Source organism: Sander lucioperca, chromosome 4 (assembly GCF_008315115.2).
Source record: "Sander lucioperca isolate FBNREF2018 chromosome 4, SLUC_FBN_1.2, whole genome shotgun sequence".
NCBI lineage: Eukaryota > Metazoa > Chordata > Actinopteri > Perciformes > Percidae > Sander > Sander lucioperca.
In genome coordinates this window covers 42747865-42764437 of record NC_050176.1, presented here as the reverse complement: position 1 = coordinate 42764437, position 16573 = coordinate 42747865, and the positions used below count along the sequence as shown (strand labels likewise).

The 16573-nt window shown below is 40.5% G+C and overlaps 2 protein-coding genes, 1 long non-coding RNA gene and 1 pseudogene across 5 annotated transcripts in view; 3 read left to right on the top strand and 1 right to left on the bottom strand.

The window, feature by feature from the left end:
- Nucleotides 1-3132, top strand: part of LOC116050949 (E3 ubiquitin-protein ligase TRIM21-like) — a 130525-nt gene extending 127393 nt beyond the window's left edge. For both annotated transcript variants that reach the window (XM_036000562.1, XM_031301173.2), the window contains exon 3: nt 1443-3132. In XM_036000562.1, coding sequence (XP_035856455.1) covers nt 1443-2851 — 1409 coding nt within the window. In that variant the 3' untranslated portion in view covers nt 2852-3132. The remainder of the gene's footprint in view (nt 1-1442) is intronic.
- The window catches only part of LOC116050945, a 53968-nt pseudogene that overhangs the window by 3412 nt on the left and 33983 nt on the right, over nt 1-16573 (top strand).
- Nucleotides 1-16573, top strand: part of LOC116050933 (E3 ubiquitin-protein ligase TRIM21-like) — a 46466-nt gene that overhangs the window by 3412 nt on the left and 26481 nt on the right. The window lies entirely within an intron of this gene.
- The window catches only part of LOC118494901, a 63929-nt gene that overhangs the window by 41265 nt on the left and 6091 nt on the right, over nt 1-16573 (bottom strand). The window lies entirely within an intron of this gene.

Here is a 16573-nt window from a genome sequence, read left to right as displayed (position 1 = left end):
CGGATACAACTTGTACACTCGGCAGCAACACATTCTCCAGCTGTAAACGACACCATGAACGATGCATCATTTAAGATTGTAAACAGATAAAAAACTATTTTATAGATAAAAAAAACCCATTAACATTTATGTCAGTGTAGTCTATTTGTTGTAACATTACTGTAGTGGAATTTCGAGCTCATGCTCTGTAAGTTGAGTTAGTGGTACCCAGGTCTCATTCAGGTCAGTGACCAATATAACCTCATAACCTTTCCAGGTGGACAAGTACTTCAACTCTGTGTCTCTAACAGTAACAGCTGTATGATAAGACTGCCATGGTCACAGAGGAAGTCACCACATAACACATTCTGCCTGTCTGTTTTAGGCGCCCGTAATATCTTTCAGGTCTTTATAAGGTTCAGCTAAACCTAATGCCTCCAGCATGAGTTTAAATACACCTTCAGGAAGACAGGAACTTAAGAATGTTGGGATGGCACCTACACTGTACTGTGTAATCCTAAATTCTCCTCAATTAATTAAATGCTTCTGTGTAAGTAATCCAAGTCTCCCCGAACCTCCTTCACGAACGGGAAAGGAGTTGTGCTGCTCCTGAATTTTTCTTTAACAGTTATGTTTGTATGCAGATAAATGTGTTTACAATAAAATGTGTACAAACCAGGGGTTAAAATGGGTGGGAACCATCCAGAATAACGTTCCAACACCTTGTATTATTGCTAGTTTCATACATCTGTGTTTCCTGTTCATTTAAAATAACGCCAAATATCCATTCCAGCGCGCCGCTGTGAGTCCATGAACAAGGCAAGTGTCTGTGGTGAGTTCACACTGTAATAAAAGCAGGACAGTCGCGTACTGTCTGTCAGTTAAACAGGTGAAGATCATGTTGCCGGTAGCCTACTGGTTACAAATAGGCTCGTTGTCGACAGGGTAAAGTGTTGAACCTATTTAGAACAGGTAGATGTGTCCCTCTTAAAAAATACAAAAGAACCCAGTCCCTAAAGATGTAAAAATAATAACAATATATCCTTTTTACTTGAACTGTCGCCGGGTATAAATGACGTGTAGGTGAACTAGCTGTTACCAAGATGGTAGGGTTCCCCCACCTGCCAGGTCCCACTTAACCCCTGGTACAAACGGAATAACAACTTTAAACCAATGGATTCATCAGTGGGCCTATTCAAGTGTCCAAAGGATAATCTACACATTATTTATTACACTCACCAAACATTTTGACCATGAAAGAGCAAATTTAGTGGCCTCTGTCCCATTCTAATGCCACTATTCCATCATATACACTTAGCTTCACACACACACACACACACACACACACACACACACACACACACACGGCTCCATAACACCCACAAATGCACACATTTCTTTTTAAACAAATAATAAAAATTGTCTTTTTATTACATATATTTTTTTTCTCACACTGCATGTAGTTATGGCTACTGCCAGCAATGTGCCAACTGAAGAAGAAGTGTCCAAACCAGGAGAAGTTCCCTGTGACGTCTGCACTGGAACCAAACTGAAGGCCCTGAAGTCCTGCCTGGTGTGTCTGGTCTCCTACTGTGAGACTCACCTGGAGCCTCATCTGACAGCTTCACGTCTGAAAAGACATCAGCTGATCGACCCTGTAGAGAACCTGGAAGGCAGGATGTGTACGAAGCATGATAAACCTCTGGAGCTGTTCTGTAAGACCGACCAGACATGTGTCTGCACGTTCTGCAGTGGTATAGACCACAAAATGCATGATGTTGTTCCTCTGAATGAAGGCTATGAAGGAAAGAAGGCCGAGTTGTGGAAGACAGGGGCTGAAATTCAGCAGATGATCCAGAAGAGACGACTGAAGATTCAGGAGGTCAAACACTCAGTCGACCTCAGTGAGGAAGATGCAGACAGAGAGATAGCAGAAGGTGTTCAGGTCTTCACTTCTCTGAAGGAGTCTGTTGAGAGAGGCCTTAATGAGCTCATTAACACGATCAAAGAGAAGCAGAAAACAAGAGAAATACAGGCCGAAGCTTTCATCAAAGAGCTGGAACAGGAAATCTCTGAGCTGATGAAGAGGAGCACTGAGGTGGAGCAGGTGTTACGCTCTGAAGACCACCTCCATCTTCTCCAGAGTGTCCAGTCCTTAAACATCCAACAACCTCCACCCACCAAGGACTGGACAGAGGTCAGCGTCCGTCCATCATCATATGAGGGGACTGTGGTGAAAGCTGTGGCTCAGCTGGAGGAGACACTCAGTGAAGAGATGAAGAAGCTGCTCACTGAGTCTGAGCTGAAGAGGGTCCAGCAGTATGCAGTTGATGTGACTCTTGATCCTGATACAGCACATCCTAAACTCATCCTGTCTGATGATGGGAAACAAGTGAATCTTGGTGATGTGAGGAAGAATCTCCCAGACAACCCAGAGAGATTTTCTAAGTGTGCTTGTGTTTTAGGAAAGCAGAGTTTCTCTTCAGGCAGATTTTACTTTGAGGTTCAAGTTAAAGGAAAGACTGATTGGGATTTAGGAGTGGCCAAAGAGTCGATCAACAGGAAGGATGCAGTCCCACTGAGCCCTCAGAATGGTTACTGGATGATATGGTTGAGAAATAGAAATGAGTACAAAGCTCGTGCTGGCCCTTCAGTCCGTCTCTCTCTGAAGTCTCCTCCTCAGAAGGTGGGGGTGTTTGTGGATTACGAGGAGGGTCTGGTCTCCTTTTATGACGTAGATGCTGCAGCTCTTATCTACTCCTTTACTGGCTGCTCCTTCACTGAGAAACTCTTCCCATACTTCTGTCCTGGTCTTAATGACGATGGTAAAAACTCTGCCCCTCTGATCATCTCTCCTGTCAGAGTAAACTAATCACTGATCTCATTTCAGGTGTTGATTTATTTTCAATAAAGGAAACAAATGTACATATTCATATATTTTACATCTTATTTCCTACAGAATCTGTTTCCTGTGGTGACTGATTTACACTTTATTCCATTTATTATCATATGGTTAAATGTGCAGCAATTCTTTGCAAATTGAATCAAACTTCATCTTGACATATTTGGTGTCTTTAGAAACTGATTTCTTCTGGAAGTTATAATAAATGTCTGTGGGTTTAACAGAGGTTTAAATAGATATTGTCCACATAACGTGTGGCATGATGCATCAAATTAATGTGTTGATGAATGATTGTGAATGAATTATGACTAGAAACACAATAGAGAAAAAAATAACACCACAAATGTTTTTCTTTTTTTTCTCATTTTAAATATCTAAAATTAAAAGGTAAAGTGCAAATGATGGGACAATTAGGATCTAAGAGGTATATGGTGTAAATTGGTTGCCTGATGTTTTTATTTGTTATATTCATAATTGCAGAAATAAAGTCTGTTCATTGAGACCAAGAATGTTAATGGTGTTATTCCTAAATCAGTTCTTCTGATATCACTATAAACTGCTGGTTTTGTTCTTTCTACCACAACAGTTGTACCTTTTACTTTTAAATGTAAGCCACTTTCCTATTTGGAGAACCTGCTGTTGCACTTATTATGAAATTGATAATTTAAAGCGTTTAGACATAATGGTTAATAATCAAAACACTCATTGAGAATATGAATGGGATTTTGACTTCTGGAACCACACTGTTGCTCTTATTTTGAAAGAGCCGGAAGCTGTTGAGCGGAGCAAAGTTGACGGTGTTTATGATGCTGAGGAGAGAACATCCTCCGTGGCAGGTCTCCACACAGACAGGCCGTGTGTTTAGGGAGATGTGATGTCAGAAAGAAGATCTTTATTATTGTTATTACATGTGATTTTATCACCGTGAGTTTGAACCGTTTTCATCCTGAGCTCAGCGATGGTGGGTTTCTCCGAGAGTGGTGCAGTGTCGCCCGGACACAGCAGACACGGACAGGGCTCTGGTTCCGGCAATAATGGCAAGAAAACGTCGAAAAAGTCACGAATGAAAAGAGGCAAACGAGGCAGGAAAAGGCGGAATAAAAAGAACAACAGGAACAACAGAACACCGCCGCCGTATTTCCCACCGGAGGTAATTTAGCTACCGTTCTTTAGCCCGGGGATTAACGGGGACCTCCAGCTAGCTAGTTGTGCTGCAGCAAACCGTAGCTTGTTTCAAGCTAATTACTGACACATTTAGTTTACACCACATTAATAAAATGTATCTAACATGGCGCCAGAATACTGTTATTGTGAGCTAGGCTTTATACAGGAGTCCCTACAGCTGATATCTGCTGTTCTCTTGTCTGGAGAAAACGTCACGCCAAACTCCATTACAATATGTGACAATTAAAGAGGATTTGGTCTGAAATGTTAAAGCACAAAGACCAATTAATAATTCGGCGTATAGTTTAATTAGAAGAAGCAGTGTTTGCTTTACTATTTATTTGCTTTCAACTTTCAACACGTAAAGCTATGTACAGCTGAGAAGAATAGTTAATGGAATCTGGTCGACATTTTTTCCTTTGGGCACGCAGCGGGAAAATGTGCACGTTACTGCTCACACAAGGGCCTTGTGGTGTTAGTACAGTTAGCTAAAAACACAACAGAAAGCTTTGGCTTGTTATATTATTACTGCTATGCTATAACGTTACCATAGTAAGTGTCCTGGTTGGTGAGACAGGAATGCCAAGGTTACTGAAAATTAAAAACAGAGCATGTAATAGGAGTGTTGTGTATTTACAAAACGCTTATTTCTCAAATGCACAGCTTGAAGTTGTCAGGCACCATGCCTGAGCAGTTTTACATGTATATAATACTCATTTCCTCCAGGGCAGCATTTCAGGCTTCAACCCCTGCAAATGTTATAATTAAGGAAGTCTTTATAAAGTCCCTGGACCTACAGCATGTCTCATTTTAATTCTCAGGATTGAAGAAGAGGTGGACATGTTTTCATCTTTCTGTATGTCACCTCTCTGTAGCTGTGAGCCAAAGGCCTGTTGGATGGGTTAGGCCTCCTGCACACTGGCTGCATGGCGTGAACGTGGCGTTTCTGTGGCGTGTCAGCTGCGTGGCTTGAGCGTGGCGTTTTCTATGTCTTTACACACCAGAAACGTGTCTGACGCGGCGCTGCTGCTGCACTCAGCAAAGACAAAGTCGGCAGTATTGCCGGCAAAATAGGCTACAGAATATTTCCTTCTGTATCAATTGACAATCGATAATTATTTATTATTATTTTTTTAAATGACATTTATATCTACATTTATGTCAAAACCTCGAGACTTTCAAACATCAAAATGTCATTTATTAAATGTATTTGTGACAAAATGACATATAAAAATCTTTTCCTATTCTGTGTTGCCTGGAAACGCTTCCAACACGCTTGTTTGAAATATAGGCGTCGGTTCTATTTCTAGCATGAACGCGTTTTCGGCGCAGCTTGAGCGGCGCCTGAGACCTGAACCTCCCCTGAATAAATAAAGATTAAATACAATTTTTTTAAAAAAAGACGTGTGTGTCATGCAAGCAGTGTGCACGATCTAACCTGTTACCATGGGAGCCGAAATATAAACAGACACGCCACGCAGCTGACATGCTCACGCCATGCAGGCAGGGTGTGCAGGAGGCCTTAGGGTGCAGACCTGTCAAGTTCTTCCACACCAGACTTGGAGTTCCTTATAGAGGAGGCTTTGTGTCGAAACAGGAAAGAAAGAAAGAAAAACTGTCGACACAAAGAAGACTTCTGTCTAAAATATCGTGTGCTGCAGCTTTAAGATTTCTCTTCATTAGAACTAAGAGGCCTGTAGAAGCCACATATTGTATCTTGTTTATGGTCTCATTTATATTATTAAATAATTAAAATGTAAACAAAAAAGGTCAAACGTTTGAAAGCATCAAAAGTGTAAAAAACTGTCAAAAGCATCAGGCGCTAACTCAATTCCTGATTGACGCCCAAACGGGCCAGTAGGTTGTTATATACACTGTGTGAGAACAGGCCAAAATTATAATTCAGTTTACAGCAACTTCTGAGAAGTTTTTAGCTTTTTCTCGACCAGTCGTCATGATTCAGCGTAAAGAACAACTGCCAGGGTCATTAACATACTGATCAGCATTCATGAGGTGCTCTGCATTGACTATTTATGGTTAAAAATGGGCGTGTACAGGGCGGGATAAGAGGCTGATCCACGTATGCATACTTGTGGGTAATCTGTGATTTATAAAGGGAACATTGCTTACAGATCTGTGTACGCAAAGTTTTATAAATCAGATTTTTTTTTTTGCCATACACCACTTTTGGCTTTTGGCCGTACGTACACTTTTAGTAAAGATCCTACTCACAGTTTTATAAATGAGACCCCTGCTCCTTCAAAGGAGAGATGGTGGATCCAAACAAGAAGAGAAAAAAGAAAGGACTGAAGATGAAGAAGCCAAAGCCAAAAAAGATTGTTCATATCTGATATCAGATCCACATTAAAGAAATGAAACTCTTTCTGATCTTTTCTGATTTTCAGGACACATTAACACACACACACACACACACACACACACACACACACACACACACACGCTGGCCCTGCTATTCTCTCCAAAAGGTCGACCCACAGACTAACCCACAGGTATAACCTTCAGGACCCTGACGTCGGCTACGGAGAAAGCTCTGCGTGGAGCCTCCACACAACCAGAAATCAGACTTTACACACTGACACAACACAAGTGGTGATGTAGGATTAGTGCTACAAGCAGTGTTGTCAGATAAAGATGGAGTTTTCATAGACAAAAACACAAAAAGAAATGCCCAAATTTCTTGACCAGACCAATCTAACAACATTTCTGCAGCCTGTCGATTCAAATAGATGCAAAGTTGTTTGTTTAATTCATCACCAGCCAAACTGGCTCATCACTTTACATTTGGCCGCTGTCAATTTAACCCTCATATTGTCTTTCAGTCGGCCATATTTTGACAGTTATCAACACTTTATTGACACTTTTTTGTCTTTTTTGACTCCTTTTTTTTTTACTGTTTTAACTCTTTGGAGGCTTTCTTTGACACTTTCCTACGTACTCACATGCTGTCCTCCTCTGGTTTGCCTGTTTGTAAAGCATAAAGTATAAATTATTACCCAATTCTGTGTTACATCTAGGCTTCTAGCCAACTTCATTCAGTTATTTTTGGGAAATTTGGTTGAAAGAAACCCAGATTTGTGATATAGATCACATTTGACCCGAGGACAACAGGAGGGTTAAAGACCAGGATGTAGCCTCTGACAAAACAAGAATAACATTAAAATGAACATATAACAACGTCTCATAAACGTGAATAAATATCACATAACTGAAAAGGAGTAGGAAGAAGTTTACTCTGATCTGCTCCTCCATAACTCAAACTATTGAATCATATTTATCATATATATATATATATATAACAGTCACAAACAGCTGTCCCAATGCTCTAATATACAACCCAAATATCCAGTCAGAAATGATTTGAACAACCTTAAATTCATCCTACCAACCGAGCCTTTCATCATCCTGTCCTGTAATCGTGTCCAAGAAGCTGAACCAACTCAAATAAAGTTTATCCCACTTGTCTAACCCAGGCTAAATCAAACAGAGCCATCATCTAGAACTTGTTCCCTGTTGTATTCTAGTGTCTGCTGTTCCTGTCATGGCCTTCAAATAAATACATTCTTTCATTTTGGGTCAGAATTTGATGTACAAAGATGTTTTTTTTCTGCATAAAAGTAAATAAACATATTTCCAAATACAGTAAACCTTTTTTTATAAGCTGTACATCAACATCCAAGCAAGGTTATTATAGTTTAACGTTTTCAATTAATCTTAAAAAAGCCATAACAGAAGAAAGACAATAAAAGTTTTATTTTTGATTTTAGTTTTGACTTTTCAATGTCATTTATTTAGTGTGTACGTCTGTTGATGTTCTTGTGTTTCTTTCCCCTCGTGTTCTCTTCCAGACAGACATGAAAAACACAGAGTTTTAGGAGCTTTTTTTAATGTTTTGTTTACTTTTATCAAAATTTGAATCTCTTTTTCTGACGTTTTGTTACTTTCTTTCAACGTTTTTGTCACTTTTTCAATGTTTTGGGCGAGTTTTTGTCACTTTTTCTGAAGTTTTTGACATTTTCTAATGGTGTTTTTAACATTTCTTTTCATCGTTCATGTTTTTTTTTTTTGTTGTTTTTTTACATTTTCGGCGCTTATTTCGACGTCCCATCTTTTCTGATTATAAAAAAAACTTTTAAAACGGGTCAAATTTCACCAGAGGACAACATGAGGATTAAAAAAAAATACTTTTATAGGCCTATATCTTATTATTATTATTATTATTATTATTATTATTATTATTATTATTATTATTATTATTATTATTATTATTTGTGATGGTTATGGTCACTTCTGTTGCCTGTTGTTATTTTGTATGTTTCCTGTTTTTGTATATTTATTCTGTATTTTTCTGTTACCGGTCTTGTAAATGTATCCTGTGTTGTGTATTCTGGACTGTGTATATTTCATTGTGTATATTTCTGTTTCCTTATTTCCCGGTTCATTGTGTGTTTCTGTTTACCCTGTTTTGACTGTGTTCTGTGTATTTCTGTTTCCTGTTTTATTTTGATAGTCTGGTTTTCTGTCTTGTGATGTCTAGTATTACTTCCTGTGTTTTCCCGCCTTTGTTGATTACCCTGTCTCTCTAATGTGTCTCACCTGCTGTGTCACCTGCCCCTCGTTACCTCATTACCCAGTGGATTTAGCCCTTGTGTTTCCCTTGTCTCTTGTCACATCCTTTTGTGTCCGTTTGCGTCTGTTTGTGTCTGTGTCCTGCCAGTAGTGTGTGTTTTCTATCCTGTTCAGCGTGTTAGAGCCTGGGTCCTTAGTTAAGTATTTTTTCCTGCGTTATTTTGGGAGTTCTTCCCTGTGAGTTTTTCCAGTCTCTGTGCTGCTGTTTTTTGTTCCCAATAAATCCTCGTGTTCCTTCTGCCTGCCCTCTTCCTGCGTTTGGGTCCACTATCCCCCGCTCATCACGACTATTATTATTATTATTATTATTATTATTATTATTATTATTATTATTATTATTATTATTATTATTATTATTATTTAGGGGGGGGGAGAAATCGGTCGGTGTTGGAGTAATGCCGTTGATTTATTGGTGTGCGTGTGTTTGTGTCTTTGATATTATAATTCTTTTCAGAAATGATTACCAAAAACTTTGTGTGTGTGTGTGTGTGTGTCCCAGGATGGCGACATTATGTCCCGCCCTACTCTGCCTCTGATTGGCTAGTGTACGCTGCCTTCGTTGGTCAGATTGGTTACGTTAAGGCACAAGGAGTGTGATTGGTTAGGGTTGCGGAAAGAATGCAATGGTAAGCCAATCACAGCGGCGTAAGGCAGACTAGGGCGGGACATGCTGTCGCCATCTTAGGAAATGTAAATACACGTGGGGCACACGTCTTCAGAGGCCTGTACTATGAATCCAGATCAACATGCCCTGGATTTCTTTCAGTTATCCGGCTTTACTAACCCTAACAACCGCGGTCCTGCATAAGCTGTGTCACGACGCTGGTTATCAACTAGTTCAATCAACCCAGGGCTTCCCAATCCAGCGGCGAGCGCGTTCACATAAAAGAGGTGGTGTTTGCGTACCACGACCAATTGCAAACATCTACCAGAGCCGCATATTTTATATAAGAAGAGCAAACTATAATTCTCCATAAATATGAAGAACACAGACACAGTTTTACAGACAAAATGCAGGAAGGAAAGCTGGCAAAAAAGCCAACGCTGTTATGCGTAAATCACAATGCTTAGCTTATCAATATCCAGTGGTGTAGTCTACGTGATAGTAAGCTCCAGAATTTCCATATACCCACTTAAAAATGCCCAATGACACGTAACAATACACTTTCCATTATATATTTGATATATTTTGAATTATCATCTGTGCTTTTTTCTTCACATAGGCTCAATGGAGGTATTTCACCATAAATTGGTGCATAAAAGTGTATCGGAATGCAGGAAATGAAGTCGTTAATGCTTAAAACTTCCCTGGGGGAGGACACCCAGACCCCCCACTATGATATGCCCCCCTCCTCCCCCAAAGGCAGATTCTGGCCAATATACAGTACAGTACACCCACTACAATACATTAGACTAGACTAAATGGAGATTAGAGCCAAGGTCATTAAGAACTATCTTCAGCGTAAAGAAGAACAAGAAGTCCTGGAAGTGATGGCATGGCCCCCACAGAGCCCTGATCTCAGCATCATGGAGTCTGTCTGGGAGAACATGAAGAGACAGAAGGATTTGAGGAAGCCTACACCCACAGAAGATCTGTGGTTAGTTCTCCAAGATGTTTGGAACAACCTACCAGCTGAGTTCCTTCAAAAACTTTGTGCAAGTGTACTTAGAATAATTGATGTTCTCTTCAAGGCAAAGGGTGGTCACACCAAATATTGATGTGATTTAGATTTCTCTTCTGTTCATCCACTGCATTTTATTAACTGATGAAAATAAACTTTCCATTTATGAAAGCATTCTTAGTTTACAGCATATATATGCACATATTTTTTATTTTTACACTGTCCAACCAGTAAAACATGTCCTGTTCACTTCATTGATTTATTTTATACTGTCCAACTGTGAAAAGGCTGCCTTTCTCCCTTTTCACTGGGCCCTGTTCCCAACATTAAGACTGTTTGTTTGGTGTCTGCTTAATTGTTAATTTCACTGTAATGTTGTGGGTTATTGTTTTAGTTTGTTACTTTATTATTTGACATAGGCCTGTTCGGCAGGTTTTATGGATTCATTGTGTTTTTCTATGGTTCTGCCTGTGATGTGGGGGGGGGGGTAGCTCGGCTGCTCACCAGCTTAATCAGGGAGAGTGGATGCAGGTTTGCCTCATTAGGTCCTTTCTCTAGGGAGGGGCTGGGCAATCCTAAGGTGAAGAACAATAGGTAAGATAGTTCTGTAGTAGATGACATGTTTATAATATTTGGGGTACCTATTGTAGTGGGTGCACATATATGTATAAATAGTAATGTTGGTAGTAACTGATCTATCCTATTGTAATGAGGTTTTGAGAAACTTAAGTGTTACTGGTGCTTGCTCAGGTTAGCTCACCCCATAATCACCTGTGTAGGTGGTACGGTCCAATTAGGGGAGGCTGAGTTAAAAAGGGCTTCAGGAGAAGAAGGCTGGAGGAAGGTTGGCAGTTGGCTGTGAGGTAGTGATGGCGAACTGAAGCTTTCTGAACCAGTGAAGCTTTCAATCCAATTGTATCGAAAAAAGGTTCAATACTCAAAGCTTCAGAACTCTATGAGGACATCTAGTGGTGGAAGTTAAGGATAGCATTGTGTCACAAACTGTTTCACAGATATTATCCATGAATGTTTTTGAGTCAAAGATGAATACATTTTGAATATGAATTCATGGATAAATAAATGACATAAATAACTAAGCCTATTTGGGACCTTGCATAAATAAAAATGTAATTGCCTTCTCCACAAACAATAAATTTAGGATTTTGGTTGTGAACTTGTGCATGAGCAATCTAACAGTCTGACATGTAGTCAGCTGCCAGTGTGGTGTTTATAGAAATTGTATGAGTCAATTGATTGGGGCAGTGCTTTGACCGTGGCAAGGACATACTATGGGACAGTGAAAGTGCTTGTGGACAGGTCAGGGGGATATTATTGTGCTTCTGCTTCATCAAATGTAATTGTTATTCAGAAACAGAATTTTCTCCACTGTTCCAGGGCTGAGCCGATTTCTTTTCTTACTGACCACTTCGCCAGCTTTAGAGAAAACCTGCTCACATGGCACAGAGGAGGCAGGTGTACACAGGATATTACAGGCCAGCACGTACAAATGAGGGTACACATGCTTGTGTTGTGCCCAGAACTGGAGGTGGTCTTCTTAACGTGGTACGTTCGGCTCACTGAGGTACCGCTGCACCTCTACGGTGGCATTTGCAGTTGCACTTTTCACCTTCCTCATCTCTGAAACATGTTGGTCCAGCAAATCCCATAGGCCCCTTCCTGAATAGTGACAAAAAAATGCATTAGGCTACAAAAATACAATATAAACAATTGACAATGACTATAGACCATATATTCATAACTGAGTATTTAGCAGGCTCTTGTGTTGCTGGTTCAGGTGGAGTGCTGCTGTTTCTTAAAAGAAATGAACATTCTGCTGTTAGCCTTCTCACAGCATTGTCAGAATTCCAAGGATTGCAAAACCCCATGGTTTTAAATCGTGGATCCAGGAGAGTGGCCAGGGAGTGTTGACTGGCTGTCTCATAGTGACTCAATCTCTCAGTCATGAGCCACGTGAGGTTGTTGCAGAGCGGCTTAGCCATCTCACCATTCACCTCCCGCTGTTTGGAACTTATAGCATGCCTCAGCACTCTCACAAGGGGAACAATTTTGGAACCAGAGACAGTTTTTTCTGCTGACAGCTCCACTGTTGCTTCTTTTATGGGAGACAATGCTCCAAGGCATTCAGCTATGGTTTGGTATTCTGCTGAGGTCAGAGCCACCAAATCGGTGCACAGTGACACCACTGCAGCACTGACTGGTTCCTTCTGCTCATACAGCCTGGCCATCATGTCATATGTGCTGTTCCAGCGAGTCTCCACTTCCTGCACAAGCTTCTGAGTAGGCGTCCCCATCTGTTGCTGGATGCTGAGGAGCCGCTCTCTGGCAACAGTGCTCGTCCTGAAATAGGCCGCAATCTTCTTTGCCTTGCCCCTTATTTCTTCCAGACCCGATGTCTGGTCAATGGCTTTCTTCACAACCAGCTTTAAAGCATGGGCAATGTAAATGCTGTGTCTGACTTGCAAAATAGTCCCACATGCTATCGTGTTTGCCGCACCATCAGTCACAAGGCATCTCACCTTTCCCTTAATCCTCCATTCCTCCATGACAGAATTCTTAGTAGCAGCTATGTTGGCTGCCGTATGACTCTCTGGGAACTTCCCCACAGATAACAAAATAGTGGACAATTTGTCATCACCATCAATAAAATGGCAAGTGATGGCAAGATAAGCATCCATATGGATTGATGTCCACATGTCTGAGGTCAGACTCACAGCTGTAGCCTTCTGCAATTCTTTCTTGGCCTTCAGCTTTTCCTCCATAAACTTGGACTCCACCATGGCTTTCAGAGTTTGCCGTGACGGCAGAATATAGGACGGATCCAAAAGGCTCACAAAAGCTCTGAATCCAATATCATCCACCATTCTGAAGGGTTGTGAGTCTTTTACGACCATGTTGACAAGTGCTTCATCTATCCTGTCCTCTCTATTTCCTACAACACAACAAATGTACATTAATAATTCCATGCATGTAGGCCTACTGAAATGTGAAAAACACAAACGCTTAAGACAGAAGTATATTGAGACACTACTGAGTTCACACTTGAAAAGGAACAAATGAGTCAGAAGAAAAACTCACCCTGACTGCTGGATTCAGCTTGTTCAGAGGCTGTGGCACGATCATGCTTGGCACGGAAGTGCCTCAACATGGATGAGGTATTGTTATTATAGGCCAGCTTCTGGTCACAAATCAAACACTGGACCTACAAAAAAAATCGGCAGTAAGTATCCTTATTGCCTATAGTCACAAACAATTTAATTATGAAGATATAACTTAGGTTGTAGCTAATTTAAATGCAGACTTATGCACACCAGCGTATCCCATATAAGCAATAAAATAATAAATAAATAAATAATAAACCTTGTTGGGCGAAATCAAATTAAAGTTTTCCCACATCTCTGAACGGTCTCTCTTTGCAACAGGTTCCATGTCTAATCCTCGCTAAACTCTAGCAATAAACTCTACACACGATAGAAAAACTTACCTCCAATAAACTACACACGGTAGAAACTTACCTCCAATAAACTCTACACACGGTAGAAACCTACCTCCAATAAACTCTACACACGGTAGAAACTTACCTCCAATAAACTCTACACACGGTAGAAACTTACCTCCAATAAACTCTACACACGGTAGATACTTACCTCCAATAAACTCTACACACGGTAGAAACTTACCTCCAATAAACTCTACACACGGTAGAAACTTACCTCCAATAAACTCTACACACGGTAGAAACTTACCTCCAATAAACTCTACACACGGTAGATACTTACCTCCAATAAACTCTACACACGGTAGAAACTTACCTCCAATGAACTACACACTAGAGTTGAGCCGGACACTCGGCTGAAACGAGTATCCGGTACGGATGAAGCACTTTTGCCGAGTACGAGTATTATACGAGTCAATATCTGTGCTCGGATTGAATAAAAATCCTCATTGGGTAGCTGACTGTGTCTGCGTTCTGTGATAGGCTAGTCACAGCGCCCCTCCCCTACACACATACAGATTTATTGTGTTGCTGTGTCCCGCTCTGCTCACTCACACAGAACACTGAGAAGAGAACAGTGCTCTCTCTCTCTGTCTCTCCCTCAGTCACTCAGGTTGGTGGGTCTTTTCCGTTAACGTTTAGGGTTTCTTCAGCTTCAGGTTTGTTTTTTACTTCGGTTTGTAGTACATACTTATTAACCAGTAGAGTTCTGGTAAACGTGGGGTTTGGCTTGGTAGAATGCGACTCGCGTTGCGTCTCTCCCTGTCGGAGATTTTTTTTTTTCTTTTTTAAACCGTCAGCTGGCTCTAACCACCGCTTTGCACTGCAGCATCTCAGTTGTCCACCTACAAGTGTCCAGTCTGAGCGTGTTTTTAGCACAGCTGGAAATGTGGTCAGTCCACAGCGTGCAAACTTAGACCCTAGCCATGTGGAACAACTGGTCTTCATTAAAGTCAATGCAGATCTGAAAAACAGCGTCTATTTGATCCGTAGAACACAGTCCCCCCCGCCCCCCTCTCTTTCTCTCTCTCTCTCTGTCTCTCTCTTCCTCACTCACTCACTCACTCACACACACACACACACACACACACACACACACACACACACACACACACATACCTGGTGTGGAAATAAAAAAAATAAAAGAACCAAAAAAAATAAAAAAATCACACTGATCATAAAAAAATTAAAAGTTAAAAAAAGAGTTTTGTTTTGAGTATGAAAACTCTTGTTCATTACATTTTACTTCATAATTGCAACCTCATGTGTTGTATTCATTGTTGCAAAACTTGTTCTGTATATAGTTTGTTTGTTATCGTGATCAAAACCATTGATCTGAAGCTCAATGCTGATGCTGTCATGTAAATAGTTTTGTAATCAGCAATAAATATAACAATTTCTGATCAACCCATATCAATTGCATGCTTAAAATAACATACCGGTTAAAGCCCCGCCCATTTCAAGACAACCCGACCCACTTCCCGGTTAAATCCCGTCCACTTCCGGGTTAGGCCCCGAGTACAGATACAGATACAGATAATTCATATGGTTAACAGATACAGATACAGATAATGCTGTACTCGCTCATCCCTACTACACACGGTAGAAACTTAACTCCAATAAACTACTCGCTAACTTACCTCCAATACACTCTATACTCGCTATAATACTCGCTATAATAATCTCTCTATATTCACTAACTCTGTTGACTCTCCTACTGCAACAACCCATAAATACGTGCCCTGTGTCGCACTATTTTTAAAGCTTTGAATTCAACTTCGAAGCAGTCACGTGGGTGTGTGTGAAACGTAGCTTCGGACGTCGCTGGTCATGTGATTATCACAAAACCAATCAAGCTCCGATACAAAGCTTCATTCCAAATTCATTTCTTTCATTTCTTCAATACATGCCTCGAAGCAGGAGGTTCACGGGTAACATCACTACTGTGAGGGGACCGTTCTGTTTGTTTGCTGTTTTTTTTGCCTCAGTTTAATATTCTGTTTTTGTATTTCAGTATGAGTATGTTTTGGTAATGGTTTTGTTAATAAACACAAGCATTGAGAACTTGAAAAGCCTCCTCTCCAGTCGTCATTCGTGATACCAACCAGCAAAACATGTCATGTTCTCTTTATTTATTTTATACTGTCCAACCAGTAAAACATGTCCTGTTCTCTTTATTTATTTTATACTGTCCAACCAGTAAAACATGTCCTGTTCTCTTTATTTATTTTATACTGTCCAACCAGTAAAACATGTCCTGTTCTCATTTGTTATTTTTTATTTTATTTTTTATAGGAAATAACCCTAATCCAGAGCTCAAGTATAATATACTCTTAAGTAAAATGCACATTATATTCAAACAAATACAGTGAGCAGTGATTCTTACCCAGTGCTGCAGATATCTTGGCAGGGGCGTTTTCCACAAACCAAGCATGGTGGGATGCTTTCAGAATAGGGTGACCAGACGTCCCCGGTTTCGGTGACCTGTCCCCGGTTTTCACTGTGACTGACAGACCCGAAATTGGAATGAAAGAAAGAAAACATTGACCAAATGTATAGTCGTGCACCCTACACGCGCAGGCTCAAGACACCCAGAGCGAGCACTCCTCAGAGCTCAGATGTTTTAGAATGCCCATATTTTACTATGCGAAAATAGCTGTTTATTTACATGGAGTCTGGTGGGTTTAGCGAACGCAATTTTGCGGACTTTTTATGTTTAAATAAAGGATCTTACTCTTTAACAGA